This window comes from Glycine max, chromosome 20 (assembly GCF_000004515.6).
Source record: "Glycine max cultivar Williams 82 chromosome 20, Glycine_max_v4.0, whole genome shotgun sequence".
In the NCBI taxonomy this organism is placed as follows: domain Eukaryota; kingdom Viridiplantae; phylum Streptophyta; class Magnoliopsida; order Fabales; family Fabaceae; genus Glycine; species Glycine max.
Genome location: NC_038256.2, coordinates 43,038,559 through 43,056,493, shown reverse-complemented (window position 1 = coordinate 43,056,493; position 17,935 = coordinate 43,038,559). Strand labels below are relative to the sequence as shown.

General features: G+C 30.3%; 2 protein-coding genes across 2 annotated transcripts; one reads left to right on the top strand and one right to left on the bottom strand.

The window, feature by feature from the left end:
* Positions 1 to 1,795: 1,795 nt before the first annotated feature.
* On the bottom strand, positions 1,796 to 8,102 carry LOC100305890 (malate dehydrogenase [NADP], chloroplastic). The gene is made up of 14 exons (NM_001369219.1): positions 7,675 to 8,102; positions 7,500 to 7,590; positions 6,302 to 6,388; positions 5,982 to 6,066; positions 4,736 to 4,917; positions 4,577 to 4,647; positions 4,405 to 4,495; positions 4,237 to 4,311; positions 4,046 to 4,147; positions 3,821 to 3,943; positions 3,336 to 3,404; positions 3,182 to 3,250; positions 2,396 to 2,449; positions 1,796 to 2,239 (listed from the first exon to the last, which is right to left on the bottom strand). Exons 1-14 carry the CDS (start codon positions 7,830 to 7,832, stop codon positions 2,186 to 2,188), a joined length of 1,311 nt encoding a protein of 436 aa, NP_001356148.1. The 5' UTR covers positions 7,833 to 8,102; the 3' UTR covers positions 1,796 to 2,185.
* Positions 8,103 to 13,869: 5,767 nt separating this feature from the next.
* LOC100796728 (4-coumarate--CoA ligase-like 5) lies at positions 13,870 to 16,170 on the top strand. The gene is made up of 4 exons (XM_003555426.5): positions 13,870 to 15,499; positions 15,587 to 15,654; positions 15,736 to 15,838; positions 15,908 to 16,170. Exons 1-4 carry the CDS (start codon positions 14,087 to 14,089, stop codon positions 16,031 to 16,033), a joined length of 1,710 nt encoding a protein of 569 aa, XP_003555474.1. The 5' UTR covers positions 13,870 to 14,086; the 3' UTR covers positions 16,034 to 16,170.
* The last annotated feature ends 1,765 nt before the right edge of the window (positions 16,171 to 17,935 follow it).

The window sequence follows — 17,935 nt, the reverse complement described above, 5'->3', positions numbered from 1 at the left end:
TATATGGATTAATAGATTAAATGTTTGCTGAGGTACAAAAGATTATCATGGGAAGTGAAAAAGATTGTCATTATATGATCAACAATAAATATGGATGACCCGCGGGACAAACATATTACTTTCCCTGTTGACGTCATGGGACCTCTCATACATTTTTTTTTATAATTGTTTGTTCGTGAATATATAGAAAAGATTATCATTATACTGATAAGCAATAAATATGGATGAGGAATAGAAACCGTAAAAGGTTAGCACTTAATATACTAAGTAGATTATTAAAGTATATATATGGATTAATAGACTAAATATTTGTTGAGGTGCAAAAGATTATCATGGGAAGTGAAAAAGATAATCATTATATGATCAGCAATAAATATGGATGGCCCACGGGACAAACATATTACTTTCCATGTTGACGTCATGGGACCTCTCATACGTTTTTTTTATTTTATAATTGTTTGTTCGTGAATATATGAAAAAGATTATCATTATACCGATCAACAATAAATATGGATGAGGAACGACAACCATAAAAGGTTAGCACTTAATATACTAAGTAGATTATTAAAGTATATATATGGATTAATAGACTATATGTTTGCTGAGGTACAAAAGATTATCATGGGAAGTGAAAAGATAATCATTATATGATCAGCAATAAATATGGATGACCCACGGGACAAACATATTACTTTTCATGTTGACGTCATGAGACCTCTCATACGTTTTTTTTATTATTATAATTGTTTGTTCGTGAATATATGAAAAAGATTATCATTATACTGATCAACAATAAATATGGATAAGGAACAGAAATCGTAAAAGGTTAGCACTTAACATACTAAGTAGATTATTTTAGTATATATATGGATTAATAGACTAAATGTTTGCTGAGGTACAAAAGATGATCATGAGAAGTGAAAAAGATTGTCATTATATGATTAGAAATAAATATGAATGACCCACGGGACAAACATATTACTTTCCATGTTGACGTCATAGGACCTCTCATACGTTTTTTTTAATTGTTTGTTCGTGAATATATAGTTATTTGTTATTTGCTTAAACATATCATACGTTATTTTTGGGTCTGTCATAGTACTTTGAATTGTAATTTCATTAACCAGTCTTATTAGACAATGTTCCATCTTTGTCATCTGAACCATATTACTAGACTATATGGTTATTTGTTATTTGCTTAAATATACAAGTTAATTTATATATATATATATATATATATATATTCTTAAATATTAGTAATATTTCACATTTTAAGAAATCTCAAATATTACTATAAACAAGTCTCAAGGACATTCCTTGACACATGTTGAATTGTATTTGTCAAACCCAATATTTTGTCATGGTCAATTATATGTTGCACTTTCACGAATACAAAGTAAAAAAGGATTACATATTCTTATTCATGATGAACAAGACATTACAAAAAATACTACCATTAATGTAGTATACAAAGAAGTATTTGCAAACTTATAAACAAGTATGCTTAGCAAATTGTTATACTTACAATTCCTACATTCTCAACCTAATACATTTTCCTTAGATATCATTTCCTATAAGTCAATATTTAATTTACAAAATTTCAATATATATTACATTTATTTATTTATGTTGCAGCATCACATGATCAAGGCAACTATTGGATGTTTGTTATTATATCACCTCTACTAAAGTAAATTGATTTAAAATATCTACTTATCAGGTGAATATTGTTGTATATAGTACTATCGTTATATAATTATATCCAAAAATCTAATGAACTCATTTATCTCTCTTTATTGTGCAGCCTCTCTTTTATTGCTACATCAACACCATCCAACAATTTACAATAGCATTAGGTTTGTTTATATTCTTACTTTATGTTGCTTTTTTCTTAACATAGCTCAACATTATTATCATACAAATAAACATCGTTATTGAACTTTGCACATGTATTGGTAATATTCAAATAGGAGTATGAGCCCGGACGTCGCACATGCAAAAGACTAGTTTCAATAATAAAATGCTAACAGGTATCCTAAGACACTAGTTAAGGAATCAAAAGTGAAAAAAATTTCGAGGGAATAAAAATATTTTATTTATTGATTCCCTAACTAGTATCTTTTAAGACACAAGTTTGCAGGACCTATTTCAATGTCTGCTTTGGCATTCAGGAGATATAGGCTTGTTACATTTCTCCTGGGAGCATGGTATCACCAGGTAGATCACAAACAGCAATTCCCTGACACAAGAGTATATATGTTTCAGATGATAAAGTTAACATCACCAATGTATCTATAAAAAACTAACAATTAACAATTAATATTTTTGTCGATAAGAAAAAATCATGAATGAATATCAGCAGAAGGAACTAATGGTATGGTGATATGATGTTTACCTCGCCTGTTAGGTGAGCCACACATCTCTTCTCGGCCAACAACTCGGCTTCCGTCTGCAAAATATGATATGTTAAACTGACAAAATTCACATAGGCTCAGGCCAAGCTTACCAAATCAAAATTCAAATGATAATGAAAAATAACTTTAAAAACATGAATCGTCAAGCTAATTTTTTAATCAAGAATTATATAATTTGTATTGAATAGTAAAATTCAATGATAATGAAAAACAGCTTTAAATATATCACATAGAGGATATGTGGTGTTCAATGTAAACACCCTGTTAAAAATTGTTATTGGACCATTTTAAAACTTGATCGGCACAAACAATTAAGTTCTCTCCTAAACACGGACCACCCAATTAGCTACCAATTAATTAAAGATCTCATAAGGTACAAGCAGCAACAGTGGTCTAGTGGTAGAATAGAATAGTATTCAGCCATGGTACAGACCCGGGTTTAATTTCCGGTTGGCCTAAAATTAAAAATTAGGTAGGGATAGCTCAGATGAGAGAGCGTCAGATTGAAGATTTGAAGGTCGCGTGTTTGATCCACGCTCATCGCATTTTTAGTTTTTTTTTTTTAGTAACTATGGCTTAGGCTTAGACACACGTGAATAAAAATTAAAGTACATGTATAAGATTCTTTTAACAGTCAAATTGTGCAAAAATCAGACACCTGGACGTAGTTCAAATTTAATAATTATAACTGTATATAATAGCAAAACCAACTTTTTCAGTATTTACCAAATTTGAAGTTGTGGTATAAAATGTATGAAGTTTCATACCTTAGCTATTCGCTGCCGGAGGTAGTCATCAAATATGACATCCTTGACAAGTTCATAATCACCATCACCCTAATGGATAAAAACTTTCGTCACAGGAGGGACAAAAGCAATTTTAGAAATTAAAAAGAATGAAGAACACAGTAAACAAACTTACCTTTGATCGGCATGGCATACTGAAAACAATACCTTCAGCTATTCCATAAGGATTTCCATTGCTATATACCTGGTATTGCAATTGGCAACTTTGTGATTGAAATAGTAACTCAACAAATAAGAAAATAAAAAGACATCAAATGTATAAATGAAAGCTGGACATGCTTAAATTTGCAAGAAAAAATTGGTTATTGGACCTTCAATTGAGCTTTGAAATGACATATTCCAGATATATAAGAGAAAACTTCAATTTGACTACAACTCCAATATTATTTTAGTATGCATTAAAAGAAGCAGAAATTGTATTGACTGTGTGATGTGTTTCTTTAATTTTTCTTTCTCATATGATACAGAAGACAGCTTTTTCCCCATTGTGTCTGTTAGTTCAGTTAAAACAATTTGTTGTAAAACAAGGTGTATTCTTGCTGAAAAACTCATCTAATTTTTTAACAAATACATGAGGTTATTCAACTAATATCAACTTACACCAGAAGAAAACCAATCACCCTCGGGAGTAGGAGTTACTAAAGATCTTATGGCATCAACAATTGACACAGAAGTTGATGCAGCTGATGATCTTCCCCATTTTTGAATAAGCGCACCACCTCTCTGCCAATCAAACAAACAATTACTTGTCAGCTTTCAGCACAAGGAAACTACATATCTTTTTACACCATGTATTTAGCTATGTATGCTAATTACAAAATTTACCTTTTGAACCTTTTCAGTGAACTCTTCCTCCAACCACTTATGATCCTTAACCACCTCTTTGACTGGCAAACCATCAATTCTAGCATTTAAGAAGTCAGGGACCTATTAACAAGATAACACCAATATCATACAAGAGAGTTAAAGATATATTCAGTTCAGGCAGATTATTCTAGTAATGATCCTAAAATGACCTGAGTAGTTGAGTGGTTGCCCCATATTGTCACATTTGACACTTTATCATAGAAGACACCTGCCTTGAGGGCTAGCTGTGCATTTTATTGAGACAATGCAGAGAAGATAGTTGTTATTTTTCTATTGTAGAACAATTTTAAAAAAGTGAAGCTTATAAACTTTGTTACCTGACATTTTGCTCTGTTCTCATCTAAACGAGTTAAAGCATGAAAATTTTTTGCAGGAATGTTAGGAGCATTCTTCAAGCATATTAATGCACTGCATTTAAATACACATGAACGTTTGCATAAACAGGCACAACATGCAATTTCAAGTTTACTCATAAAAAGCCAAGCTTACTTTGTATTGCAAGGGTTTCCCACTACTATAACTTTGACATTGCGGGATGCAACGGCATTTAAAGCTCTTCCCTGTTGTACAAAAGGTATAATGTCATTATAATTAACTTCACTTTAGCAGAAAGCAATAAGTATGGTTTAAATTTCATTATCATTTTACCTGCGCTGCATAAATCTGCCCATTTATGTCTAACAAGTCTGCTCGTTCCATTCCAGGTCCTCGAGGCTTTGCACCTATTAGCAAAGCCCATTCTGCATCTTGGAACACTTCATAAGGATCGATACCAATACTGACCTCCCTCAACAAAGGAAACAAAGAGTCCTCCAGTTCCATTGCAACACCTGCATGTTGAATTATAACATTTAGAATGAAAAGCATCATGTGTGTTATTTATACCTATATTAGTCAACATAAAGGTGTATCTTGTTTCGGTTAAAAGCACAATAAAAAAAATACATAACCTACTCTGACCAGACAAGTCATATTCATGTAAAGTTATACTCAAATTTCTATTGAAGGTGTAGTTAAGACAAAAAAAGAAAAAGTGACAGATCATGGTTGCAGAGTGTCTTATAACCAAAGCTGCCTCAATTTTTCCAGTAATAACATATATCTATACATAATTAGAAATTCTCATATGGGTTCTTGCCATAAATATGAATTTATAATTTAAGGTATCCTTCAAATTCACAAGATTAAAAGAAAAAATGGTGAAATGAGACAATTTTTAATTACTCATACATACAATGGGGTAAAGTATTATTTGACTAAATGAAAAGGTCTTAAGATGAGTATGTGACTAAGTGGTAAAAACATTCTAACCAGTTTGTTCAGAACAATTATAAAACAAGGAAAAAAAGATTTACTGGATAACAGGCAATCCATCAAACATACTTTCTTGCAATGGGGAGATTATGAGACAGTAAGACACCTTGTGCACCATAACTTAAGTGAAAAGGTTTTTAATATACTGGCTAGGCTATTTCATTTCCTTGGTATTGTATATAAGCCTAGGACAAAGATGCTCACAGGGTAAGTTGAATTTGCTCATTCTTCTAATAAAGCTCATTGCTTTGTCTGTACTTATCTGTTTTTATAATAACTTTCAGTTATGCCACATACTGATGCACCATTCACAATTCTCCATTTTTCTTATTTTTGTTTCTGTTCATATCCCAAATAGCAGATGTTATATTATCTAATTTCACATTAGTTCTTCTTGTAAGCATGATACTAAATAATAACCTTTAGTTTGTTTTCTATACAGTTTTTTTTTATAGCAACAAAGAGTCGGAATGGAGGAGGTTGGGTCAGCTTTTCTTATCATAGGAGGAAGATGTACAACTAATTATTCCTACTTTAAATCAAAAACAGATACCAAATTTACCATATACAGGAAGCTTACCTTCAAGAGCTTGGATTGACCTTTCTGATCCCAATAATTTGAGAGCAATAGGTTGATCAGGACCAAAAACTTCACCAGATGCAAGCTGACACAATAAATAAACTCGGATTTTAGAGTGGAACGATGACAACAAAGCCTTAGCCCACCAAGTGAGATCGGCTAAATGGATCACATGACACCATTCAACTCAGTTAAAAACCAAAGTTTCAATCTGACAACTGATATAATAAAAGGAAATAGATAAATTAAGAGATAGATAAGTTGAAACTTCTAATGTGCTTCACTGACACACTTTTTATTTAAATCCAAAATACATTCACCTTGAAAAGTAGATGGTTTGCAATCATTCCAGCAGCACCTGAGACTGCAATGTTAATTAATTTCTTCCAGGATCTTGTCTCTTCTTCCTGCAAAAACATTGGCCAAGTATTTCAATTAACTGTTCATGTTGTGTATCTTTTTTTATTGAAATTATATTGTATATAAAAAAGGAAAATTGGAAAGAGAAAAAGATTTACAGAATAACAAGATAATGCACACCGCACAACAAGTTAAAAATATCAAGAATAGCCCTGCAATTATCATAAATGCCACTATCAATACAGCAAGGAATTATTGCTATTCCACTCCAGTCACATCATGCTATCAAAGACATTAACTCAGACTAATTGGTAAATACTTTATGATTACGTTAAGTAGAACAGTGATGAATTTATAACAAAGAACAACAAATGAAACAAATGCTTTAGTTGTGAGATGGTGACCCTTTCTATCTAGAGGAACCATTAGGACAGAGTATGAATTGCTATTGCATGGTGGACAGTTTGATGGGCAAAACTTCAACTTGTTTCTGATTTGTGTCCCTGAATGGTCCGTCTAGACAACAACCAATAAAAGATAATCATTGCAATTTCCTTATAGATTCCCCCAGTATTAGTGATCTCAAATTACATGTGAAGATTGAAGACCAACTGTTAAACACAATATAAAGAAATAGCAATGAGGGTAGACATTGATTAATTTTGCATTTTGACAGCTCTGGGAAGCACAATTTTGGCATGGAAGACAACTAATAAGATTACTATTACTGGTGCCTTTTGGTTATATAATGATGTTTAAACATAAGGTATCCACCTACACCAAACTTAACAAAAGATAAGGAATCAAGACAAGTACAGTTAAAGGCAGAGATACACTATGTATATAGCCTAAGTACATACTGTAAAGGAAATTGTGCATCAACATGTAAAATTTGACTATCTTATGGACAAACCATCGATTTTGATTGATAAATATGTTTTACATTTTCAAAAAAAAAATGAAAATTTTGACTAACACCAGTACTGCTACATCAAACAAATTTCTGCTCCAAATACCTAACAAACCTCTCAGAAAATCCCATAAGCAATCAGTGGAGGGGAACTCACTCATTCACAGAATCATGGACAAAACAAAACCCACAATTTGAATTCAAGACGCCATGGATGAAATACATAAGAGAGGGAAAGGGATACTCACAGCCCTCAAATCATAGGTAAGGCAGAAGACACCATAGCACTCAGGCTTACTCTTGGGATCCTGGGTTTTCACAGTTGGCACCTGCACTTCACTGGGAAATAAAAGGAGGAAAATTCAATCATACCCAAGAAGCTGAAAACTGAAAATGCATTCTGAAAACGATATAGTTACTCACTTTGGTGCAACAGAACAGGAAATCCTAGCTTGTTGAGTTCTATGAAGTGGCGCAAAAGTGCAGTGGCGATGTCTAGGAAGAGTCCTTGATAGAAAAGAGAGCTGAGATGAGTGAAGACGAGGTTTTGAGCAAGTGGGGTTCAACTGTGTCACACCCATGGCAGCACAGCACAGAAAGTCTCAAGAAAAGAAGTAAAAAAATAGCACTTTTTTCTGCTTCTGTATGAGTAAAAGCAACACTTACAAAGAACTTTCTAAAGGGTATGTATGTGTATATGAGGCGATGATGAACAAAGATAACGTCTGGTTCAGAGATTGCAAAGTGTAAGGGTGATAACCAGAAAATTGAAGGTAAAAATGGAGGGCAAGAACAAGAGGATTATTTGAAACCCAGTATAAGGCCATGGACATGACACATGTCAATTCTTCATCTCCTAACTTTGGGAAAGTATTGGATACATGTTATGTACAAATACTTTACGTAATGGATTAATTAAATGTGATAATCTAAGTTTTATCAGATAAGGTCACTTATACTAGGTGCATATTGTATATGTAAGTATCGAATTTTGGTGGTACCGGTATGCATAAAGTCACGTGAAGGATATAAGGCCTTTGTGCAATTCTTAGGGATTGGAGCACTAGCACTATGATCTGCTGTGTAAGTGTAATTTTAAAAATAACTTAAATATGTTTTTTTTTATATTTTTTTAATTTTAATTTCTGTAAAAAAAATTGATCCTTTTTCAGTTTTTATAATTTTGTTCACAGTAAAATATTTTATATATTTTAAATTTTTATAAATTTATATTTTTTTAATTTTGATTTTTCTATAAGCATAAATTTATAAAAACTTATAAATAAACAAAATTAAATTTTAAAGGAAAAAAATGATAATTTATAAGAACAAAATATTAGAGAAAAAGATAATTCTGTCTATACTCTATAAATAGGGAAAATAAGTGTAATTTCACAATAAAAGAGTTTGTTATAAGATAAATACCGTATAATTTCAATTTTTTGCAATTCCGTTGTTTTGTTAATATATGAATTCAAAAATATCACCTTGTTTAGATGAGTAAAAGTTATAAAAGTTGCTTGTTGATTTAATAGTAGTAATTAAAAAATTGATATTAATCATTTTAACTCCTACTCTTGATGATAATTTATAATCATTTAATACTTTTTCATAATAAAAAATATCATCACGATATCCAGATAAGGATAAACCAATGGATGGGTAACAAAACGGATATTCACGGTCGGATAGGACAAGAATGATTAATGTCGCTTAAAACTTTTGTCTACTAATAAACTTTATTTGCATATTAATCATAAACTGAGAGAAATATTTAAAAGTTTAAAATATTTATAATCAAATAGTTATTGTAATGTTAAATTATTCAGTAGCAAATAGCAATACAGTTTATTAAAAGGATAATATTGTGTGGCTATACCAACGATGACCCCAAATTTAAAGTGGATAGCAAATTATTTGTTTTCTATTTGAATAAATATGATTTTGTCATGAGGGATAAGGTCAACGTTTTAAGAAATGATCAAGTAGTTAAATTAAGAATGTGTAAACCCAGCTCTTCAATGGAGGAGCAAGGTGAGATATTTTTAATTGTCTCGTTAGAAGTGGCTTTAAGATTTTTTATATTTTTTTGTTAAAAATTATATTCAAAAAAATGAAAATAACTTTCTATTCTTTCCATTTTCATGTTTTGTTTTCACTTTTCTTATATAAAATCTTAAAATAAAAAACAAAATAAAGACATAAAATTTTCTTGAATGGAATTACTCTTAAATTTTCTCGTTTCCTATTTTTACCTCTGTCAGAAGGATTTGAAGAGAAGAGAAGGTAATTTTATAATTTTGTAATTATGTTGAGTAAATTGCCCAAATATTTTTTTATATCTCATATCTTTTATTACTTTTTTCTTTTTCTTGTGAGCCACCCAAATTTTCTCTTATCTTACTCTTTTCTTAAATCAAACTAGAAAAAGAGATTATCTTCTTTCCTTCGATCTATTTTTTTAACTAAACACATTATAGAACAAAAAAACAAAAATGGTTAATGGTAATTTTAGTCTCTAAAAAATTAAGTTTAATTAGTTTTAGTCTCCGACTTTTAGAACATTGATTTTAATCCTTATATATTTTTTAAAAAATTCTCAAAGTTTGGTTCTTATATAGAAGAAAATGTGTTAGCCATAGAGACAGAAGTTTGAGTATTTTTAAAAATATAGAGATGAAAATTATTTTACTTCCATAATGGTATTAGGTTAATTATCTCCTCTTTAAAATGTTGGATACTTCTCATCTTACTTCATGAACTCCTTCTCTCACATAATGGGAGTGAGTACCTACAAATACACTCTAACATTCAAAGTCAATGATTTCCTAATATACCATAAAATGAAAATGAATATAATATATTACCTTGAGATTCTCACCCTTTATAACATATTTATGGACATTACCTTTTGAGATGAATAAAAATACTAATTCGTAATTACCTACCAATAAAATCTTGATGATAATCACGTTAAGCTTGAGTAATCTTTTTTTCTCAATCTCTATTGGAACCACCTTTGTAACTTATCTTGTCATGGTTGAGAGGGTATTCAACCATAAATGAAAGATAGTTGGTCTTGGTAAGGGGATCTTGCCTAGAGCATGAATGTCATATCAGAATAAGAGAGGATTTGGTCATGGTCGATGAGTATATAATTACTAAAAACTTAAATTTGTTTATGATTGATGTATTCTTTTTATGGGATAAATATATAATTACTAGAAACTTAGATTTGTTTATAGTTAATGTATTCTTTTACAACGAACGAAAGTATTTGTTTATGGTTGAGAGATTATTCAATCATGACCAAGAGGGTGTTTGGTCATGATCAAAGGACTCAGTCATATCCTTGATAGTTGACTTTTAACATGATAAACGATAACACACACCTATAGATACACTATTAATTTTAATAATCGAGAAAAAAATCTATTTTTTTTAAAAAAAATTCAAGACCTAAAAGCACTGTTAATAGAAAAAAAGCAAATAAAATAAAGGTAACTGGACTCTCTCGTACACTATTGAAATGCAATTTTTACATATATAACAAGATTACTACTTAAATGAACAAGGATAACTTAATAAATCTATTAGCAATTCTAACAAATAAGAAAATCTAACAAAAAAGGAATATTATTAAGTTATAACTACCATTAGTCCCTCTTTATGCACCCTGTAATAGTGTAATGACGTTCTCTTAATTAATTTTGTTTCATATTGTATTACTGTTTGAATATGTTTGAAATATGAATGAAGCAATTGTCATTATATTTTGCATTTGAATAGTTAGAGACAGATACGATTAATGCGACTAAATGCAATTTTTTTATTTTGTTAATAGTACGGGTAAGTGCATTGTAGAAAAGTTATTTAATTTAGTTTCATTCATAATTTCTTATAGATAAGTAATAAAAATTGTTATTTAGATAATTTTTAATTTGTTATTATTTCTCTACGTTTATTATTTTTTAATAAATCTATCAATATATATTTTTTAATTAGTTAATTCATGAATTTACCAAGCAAGCAACCCCCACTTTTTTTATGTGGACCAATCCACCACGAATTATACAGTTTTGCCTCCACTACACTAACTTCCAATCCAATACATGTGATTTGAGCCGTTACGTATATATAGGATCCTAAGGGTGATTTTTGGTACACCTAACATAACTTGTCTAATTTTTATTTTACCCTTTCATAAAACTTTATATATATTCGACCATCTATAAGCCTTATACATTGGCTAATCTATATGAGACTTATGGTTTGGAATCGAATTTATAACTTTCTCGTTATTAACACGACACTCTATCAAACTAAGATAATAATTCAATTATATTATAAAATAATTAATGTCGTTATATATAACATTAAAATTTATAATATATATTTAATGTGTATGTAAATTTAGATAATAAATTTTGTGATAATAAATTTTGATATAATAATTAATATGTTTACATATATAAATTTTTATGAAATTTATGATTTTTATTTAAAATTTATATATGTAAAAAAAATATATCATTAGATCAAAATTAATTGTAATAAGATTAAAAAATACATTAGTGGATTTATTTTAATAAACATATGATTTTTATTTATAATTTATATATATAAAAAAATTAATTATTATACCAAAATTAATTGTCAAAAATTTATTATTTAAATTTATATGTGTATTAAATATATAGTAAAAATGTTAGTGTTATATATAGTGATATTAATTATTTTATAACATTATTGACTTATTAACTCATTTGGTCCATCTTAATAACGTGAAAGTGATAGATTCAATTTTTGCATGAATTATTAATTTTAAATTAATTAGTAAAACATATTTAAAAAAAATTAAAAAAAAATCATATGCACCACTTACTGATTGGATTGGCCAATAGGCTTACGAATTGGGTAACACCCCAGATCCTAAATATATTTCAGCAAGACACCAACATATCTATGTATAGACTATACTATACGGGAACTATAATTGAAGATAAGGTTATCCAAATATATGGAGCATGTGATAATACTGAAACGAGGTACCTACTAGTGACCCCAAACGTATCCATATATATCCTTAATTTTTTACAAGCTTTAGTATTATATATATATATATATATATATATATATATATATATATATATATATATATATATATATATATTAAAAATATTTTTTATCACCTTTCTGTGATATACATCTAGTTATGTTAAGAGGACTTGAAGAATTTTATCGAATTATATGGTGGGAAAAATATAAACAATTTTATCGAACTTTATCACCTTCAAATTTCTTATAAATACTTGCAAATATAAACAAAAATGAATTAAGAAAAATGCACCCTTCCCACCATATAATAGGTAAATAAGTAGTTCTATTTTAAAGAAAAATGTTTATTAGAGAACCTTGAGTTGAGTTGTATATAATTTAAGAGAGAGAAAAAATAAAAGATAAATGGTTAATTTAATTGATGATGTAGCGTGATACGAAGAAAGATAAAAAGAAAAAAAATTATTAATTGAGTGTGTATTTTAAAAATTTGTCATTATTTGACAAACAATTGGCCTATTAAGGTATCGTGAATACAGTAGGAAATAATTTAATTTTAAGATTTCAACAAAAATAAATTCCACAAGTCAATGTCCTAGATCCCGATAAACATAAACAGGGAAAAAGTTATGAGTGATGATAGTAGATAAGGGGGGAAAATGGCTAGGTTGTTGCAAAGGAGTTGAAGAAAAAGGTCTTTCACTCCTGTGATCTTGTCAATTTGGTTAGTAAAGAATTTTAAAAAAAATAGTGTCAATATGTTATTTTAAATAGCATAATACTATTTTCTTTTTCTTTTTGAGACACTGAAGTCTTTTAATTTATTTTTATCAACAATTGGTTACTTAAAAATAATAGGGGGTCATTCTGGCCTCCCTTCTAATATAATGCGGATATGCTCTGCCCAAATCATATTACGACTTTCCAAGTCATACACTTGAAAGCTTGCTCTTTGGTCTTTAGATTTTGTACTTTTATTTTTAAAATAGAATAATAAATAATCACAAGTAAACTAATTTAAGGCTTCAGTAGACATTTTAGTATGTAGATAATTTAATAATAACGTCCGTGAAATAGAGATGAGTAGGAAATGTTTATTTGGAAATGCCTGGTTACGCCCTTGAAATACTTTCGTGTATACTCCAGCACTCACAACAAAAGACCCTGACTTTCTTCAAATCCTTCTTATAATTGAAGTTCGCATTTGCAAGAATGTCTAATTTCAACTTGAAACTATAAAGAACAAAGTGCCATTGTCTCATTTAGACTTTAGATGTTTCCAATGCATTATCTATGTTTAATTACATGACAATAAAAGCTAACTGACATATAGGACAGGCAATCCATCTCATCATTCCATATATATATATATACACATAAAAGAATGTAAATGCAAACCATTAAGTAGACAACATCTGCATCTTTTCACATATTCTATTATTGAGGAAAAGAATATTCACTTTTTAATTATTTCTCTTGTCCTCGGCACAGAGCTTTGAGTATATACCGTTTAGCTACTTAATTAATACCAATGATTAGCCTTGTTTCACTTCACTCCCTTGGCCGGCAACATAATATTCAGAAAATGAAATCTAATTTTCTTATTGATTTTATCCTTGCTAGCTACAACTGACATAGTTAACAATGTTTGTCCTTGTACTTGGCGTAGATAAGCCTTGTATATATGATATGTTGATCATAGTTCACACACATTTTGCCTCAGCCTCACAGCATTAGTTCTGCTTCTGCATTAACAAGTTTATCAAATTTACAGAAAATGTCAGGAGAGCAAATCTTGTCATCCAATGAAGAATATAATAAATCTCAGCCTCCATTTGGTAGCAAGAGTGGTTACGATTCAAGAACAGGCATCTATCACTCTCTAATTAAGCTTGTCACCAAGCATGAAATCCCAACAAGGCCTGATCTTAACACTGCCAATTTTGTGCTGTCACAGTTCCCACAGACACACCTTGCTGAGGCAAGAATTGCATTCATTGATTCAGGTACTAGTAGGAGTGTAAGCTATGGTGAGCTAAAAAGGTCTATTTACTCCCTTGCATCAGCTTTGTTCCATGGACTTGAGATTAGGAAAGGTGATGTTGTATTTGTATTGTCACCAAACTCAACCTTGTACTCAGCCATATGCCTAGCTGTTTTATCAGTTGGAGCAGTTCTTACCACTGCCAACCCCATCAACACTGCAACAGAAATTGCGAAGCAAGTGCATGATTCGGGTGCTAAACTAGCCATCTCAGCACCTGAGGAGCTACACAAATTGGTCCCAACTGGGGTTCCTATAATTCTCACTTCTCGTCCTTCTGATGGCAACATGTTATCAGTTGAAGAGTTAATAGAAGGCTGTTGTACTTCACCAGAGTTGCCTCAAGTTCCTGTGGCACAATCAGACACTGCTGCTATACTTTACTCTTCAGGAACCACAGGGGTAAGCAAAGGTGTGGTTCTGACACATGCAAATCTCATTTCCATAATGAGACTACTCTTTTGGTCTGCTGATGTAAGTGGATCCCAAGATGATGTTTTCTTGGCCTTCATTCCAATGTTTCACATCTATGGACTTGTGTTCTTTGGATTAGGATTGTTGTGTGTTGGTGTCACGACAATTTTGATGCAGAAATATGACTTCCAAGGCATGCTTGATGCAATCCAGAAGCACAAGGTTAACAACATAGCAGCAGTGCCACCAGTGATCCTTGCACTAGTAAAACAAGCAAAGAAAACTAGGTGTGACTTGTCCAGCCTAAGAAGGGTGGGGTCAGGTGCTGCACCTTTGAGCAAGGAAGTGGCACAAGAGTTTAGAAGGATGTTTCCTTGGGTTGAACTAAGGCAAGGTTATGGCCTAACAGAAAGTAGTGGTGGAGCAACATTTTTTCCCTCGGATAAAGATGCTAAAGCTCATCCAGATTCATGTGGGAAGCTGATTCCAACTTTTTGTGCAAAAGTTGTAGACATCGAAACGGGGAAGCCTTTGCCTCCTCATAAAGAGGGAGAATTATGGTTCAAAAGTCCTACTATTATGAAAGGATATCTAGGAAATTTGGAGGCAACAAGTGCAACTATTGATTCAGAAGGTTGGTTGAAGACTGGTGATCTTGGTTACATTGATGAGAAGGGATTTGTTTATATAGTTGAACGAATAAAGGAGCTAATCAAGCACAATGGTTATCAGGTACTTAAAGCCATAAAAGTTCAGTTTTCGATTGGAATATCAGTAAATTGCTTTAGTTATATCAAGGTATCAAATTACTTGTGTCAGGTGGCTCCTGCAGAACTGGAATCTGTGCTGCTAAGTCATCCCCTTATAGTTGATGCAGCAGTTATACCGTGCGTTACTCTATCACATTTTCACTTTCATTTTTCATTATTTGTATGACTTCCTCATGTGGAAACAAAGATATGTTGCAGGGTTGAAGATGAAGAAACTGGACAGATACCAATGGCATATGTGGTGAGAGCAGCTGGTTCTGAACTCTCAGAAAACCAAGTCATTCAATTTGTTGCAGGCCAGGTAACTCTCTTTCATATGCTCATTTTAACTGTTTTTTATTTTACTTAAAGTAAAATGGAGAATTTTCAGGTGGCTCCATATAAGAAAGTGAGAAAGGTGAGTTTCATTGTCACTATTCCAAAGTCAGCTGCTGGCAAGATATTGCGGAAGGATCTTGTTTCTCAAAGCAAATATCAACTTGTCTCCAAGTTATGACTAACATGTATAAATGTTAGTATTCCAGAATGTTTTACTTGGGTCTAAGATATCCGATTTTTAGCCATAGATTTACTTATGCGGGCAAAGGGTATCAATTTTCCAATGGATATTTAATGTTTGTAAAACTAGCATAATTGGATTTGACCAAAGGAAGAGAAGAACACTGTGAAATCAGAACTCAACTGGGAGACTCAAAATAATTACGTAAATGCTTTAATAAAGAATATTGCCCTTCGTTGTTTTGATCTTATTGTGAGTTTGTGAATTCTGTATCTGTTTCCTTTTGAGGCTTTGGTTGCATGTGGCACTACCATTTGTATTAGCGTTAAAAAGTTTGTATATATTGTGCAGAGACTTTCATTGTATAAAGATTCATTCCTAGCTAAATATTTTTAGGCACATAACCTCCGTGGAAGCGAACTGGACTTACACAATGGATATCATCCAACTAAAATTGCCAAATGATGTAGTGGGAAGATCGATTGATTTTAATTATATGATAAATCTAGCTTTTGGTTATCAGGTTCTCCATTTTTGAGAACTGACCAACTAACATTGCGTAAAACAATTTTAATTATATGATAAATCTAGCTTTTGGTTTTACATTTTTAATATATTTATTTTTTTATAATTAATATATTACGTATTAAAGATAACAAGTTTGCAGTTCGATAAAATTTTGTTCCAATGAATTAGTATACGTTTGGATTAAAATTTACAAAATTTAGGATACAATTTTATACACTCTAAGTTTGATAACAAAATTTAGGATAAATAGTCATTTTCGTCTCTGAAAATATAAATTGCTAACAAATCCGTCCCTTGCAAGATTAAAATTCAAGATTTAGTAGTGCGACAAATATAGTCAGCCGTTAACTTCTGTTTGTTACCGTTAATAAAATAGTTTATGTGACACATAACGATGAATTTATCACAAGATTGATTGTCAATGTGGTCATACTAAATAGATTGGACGAAAATACCACGAAGTTACCAATATTAGACCTAAATGTCAGTAATCTCTTGTTGGAAGAAAATGTCAGTAATTTCTTTTTTATGAAAATGTAAATAATTTTTTTTTGATTAAAATGTTAGTACGTTTTTATTGAACAAAAATGTCAATAAGTTACTAATATTGGATCAAAATGTATAATTTTATGTTGCATCAAAATATCAGTAATTTTTTATTGAACGCAAATGTTAGTCATTTTTTGTTAAACCTAAATATCAATATGTTTCTATTAGACTCTAAATGTTTATTAGTAAAACAAATATACTAATATGATTATATAAAACATTCAAAAAATTAACAGATAACTGAAATATGGTACAATATTAAACATTAAATAAGATACTTTTTTTAATAAAATTCCAATTAACATCATCGAACACTTTTTTTTGAATATTTTATATTATTGTAAATTTTGAAACAAATTAAATAATATATACGCAAATATTAAAACAAAATATCTAAAAAGTCACTCTTTCTCAATAAAGTTATATATATATATATATATATATTCCAAATGAAAGTATAGCACACTTAAGATAAAATAAATTCATAAAGTAATTATATATTAAATTCATCTTTAAATTTTGTAATTTTTAACTATCATTTTAGTTTACATAAAATAAATGAGTGCGTTTACATTCTAAATGGTAATAAACGTAAATTTGTTAAAACTATTTGCTTTTTTTCTTGTTTTATAGGCAATTTTTTTATGTATAGGTATATCTTCTTTCTTAAAAAATTAACCTTACAATCCTCTTTAAAATATAGTCACAATTAAGACTTTTCATTCTTTCCCAAATTTGTTTAGTGTATATCATATTAGTTCCACAAATTCAAGTGGAATGAATCACACCTTTTGAGTTACCAATAAAGAAGGATAAATAGTC

Coding starts and splice junctions, on each gene's coding strand:
- LOC100305890 (NM_001369219.1), bottom strand. CDS start 7,832: ATGGGTGTGACACAGTTGAACCCCACTTGCTCAAAACCTCGTCTTCAC. Junction 4,312..4,404: donor AGAACAGAGCAAAATGTCAG/GTAACAAAGTTT, acceptor TAAAATGCACAG/CTAGCCCTCAAGGCAGGTGT. Junction 4,148..4,236: donor GCAACCACTCAACTACTCAG/GTCATTTTAGGA, acceptor TCTTGTTAATAG/GTCCCTGACTTCTTAAATGC.
- LOC100796728 (XM_003555426.5), top strand. CDS start 14,087: ATGTCAGGAGAGCAAATCTTGTCATCCAATGAAGAATATAATAAATCT. Junction 15,500..15,586: donor TCAAGCACAATGGTTATCAG/GTACTTAAAGCC, acceptor TACTTGTGTCAG/GTGGCTCCTGCAGAACTGGA. Junction 15,655..15,735: donor GTTGATGCAGCAGTTATACC/GTGCGTTACTCT, acceptor GATATGTTGCAG/GGTTGAAGATGAAGAAACTG.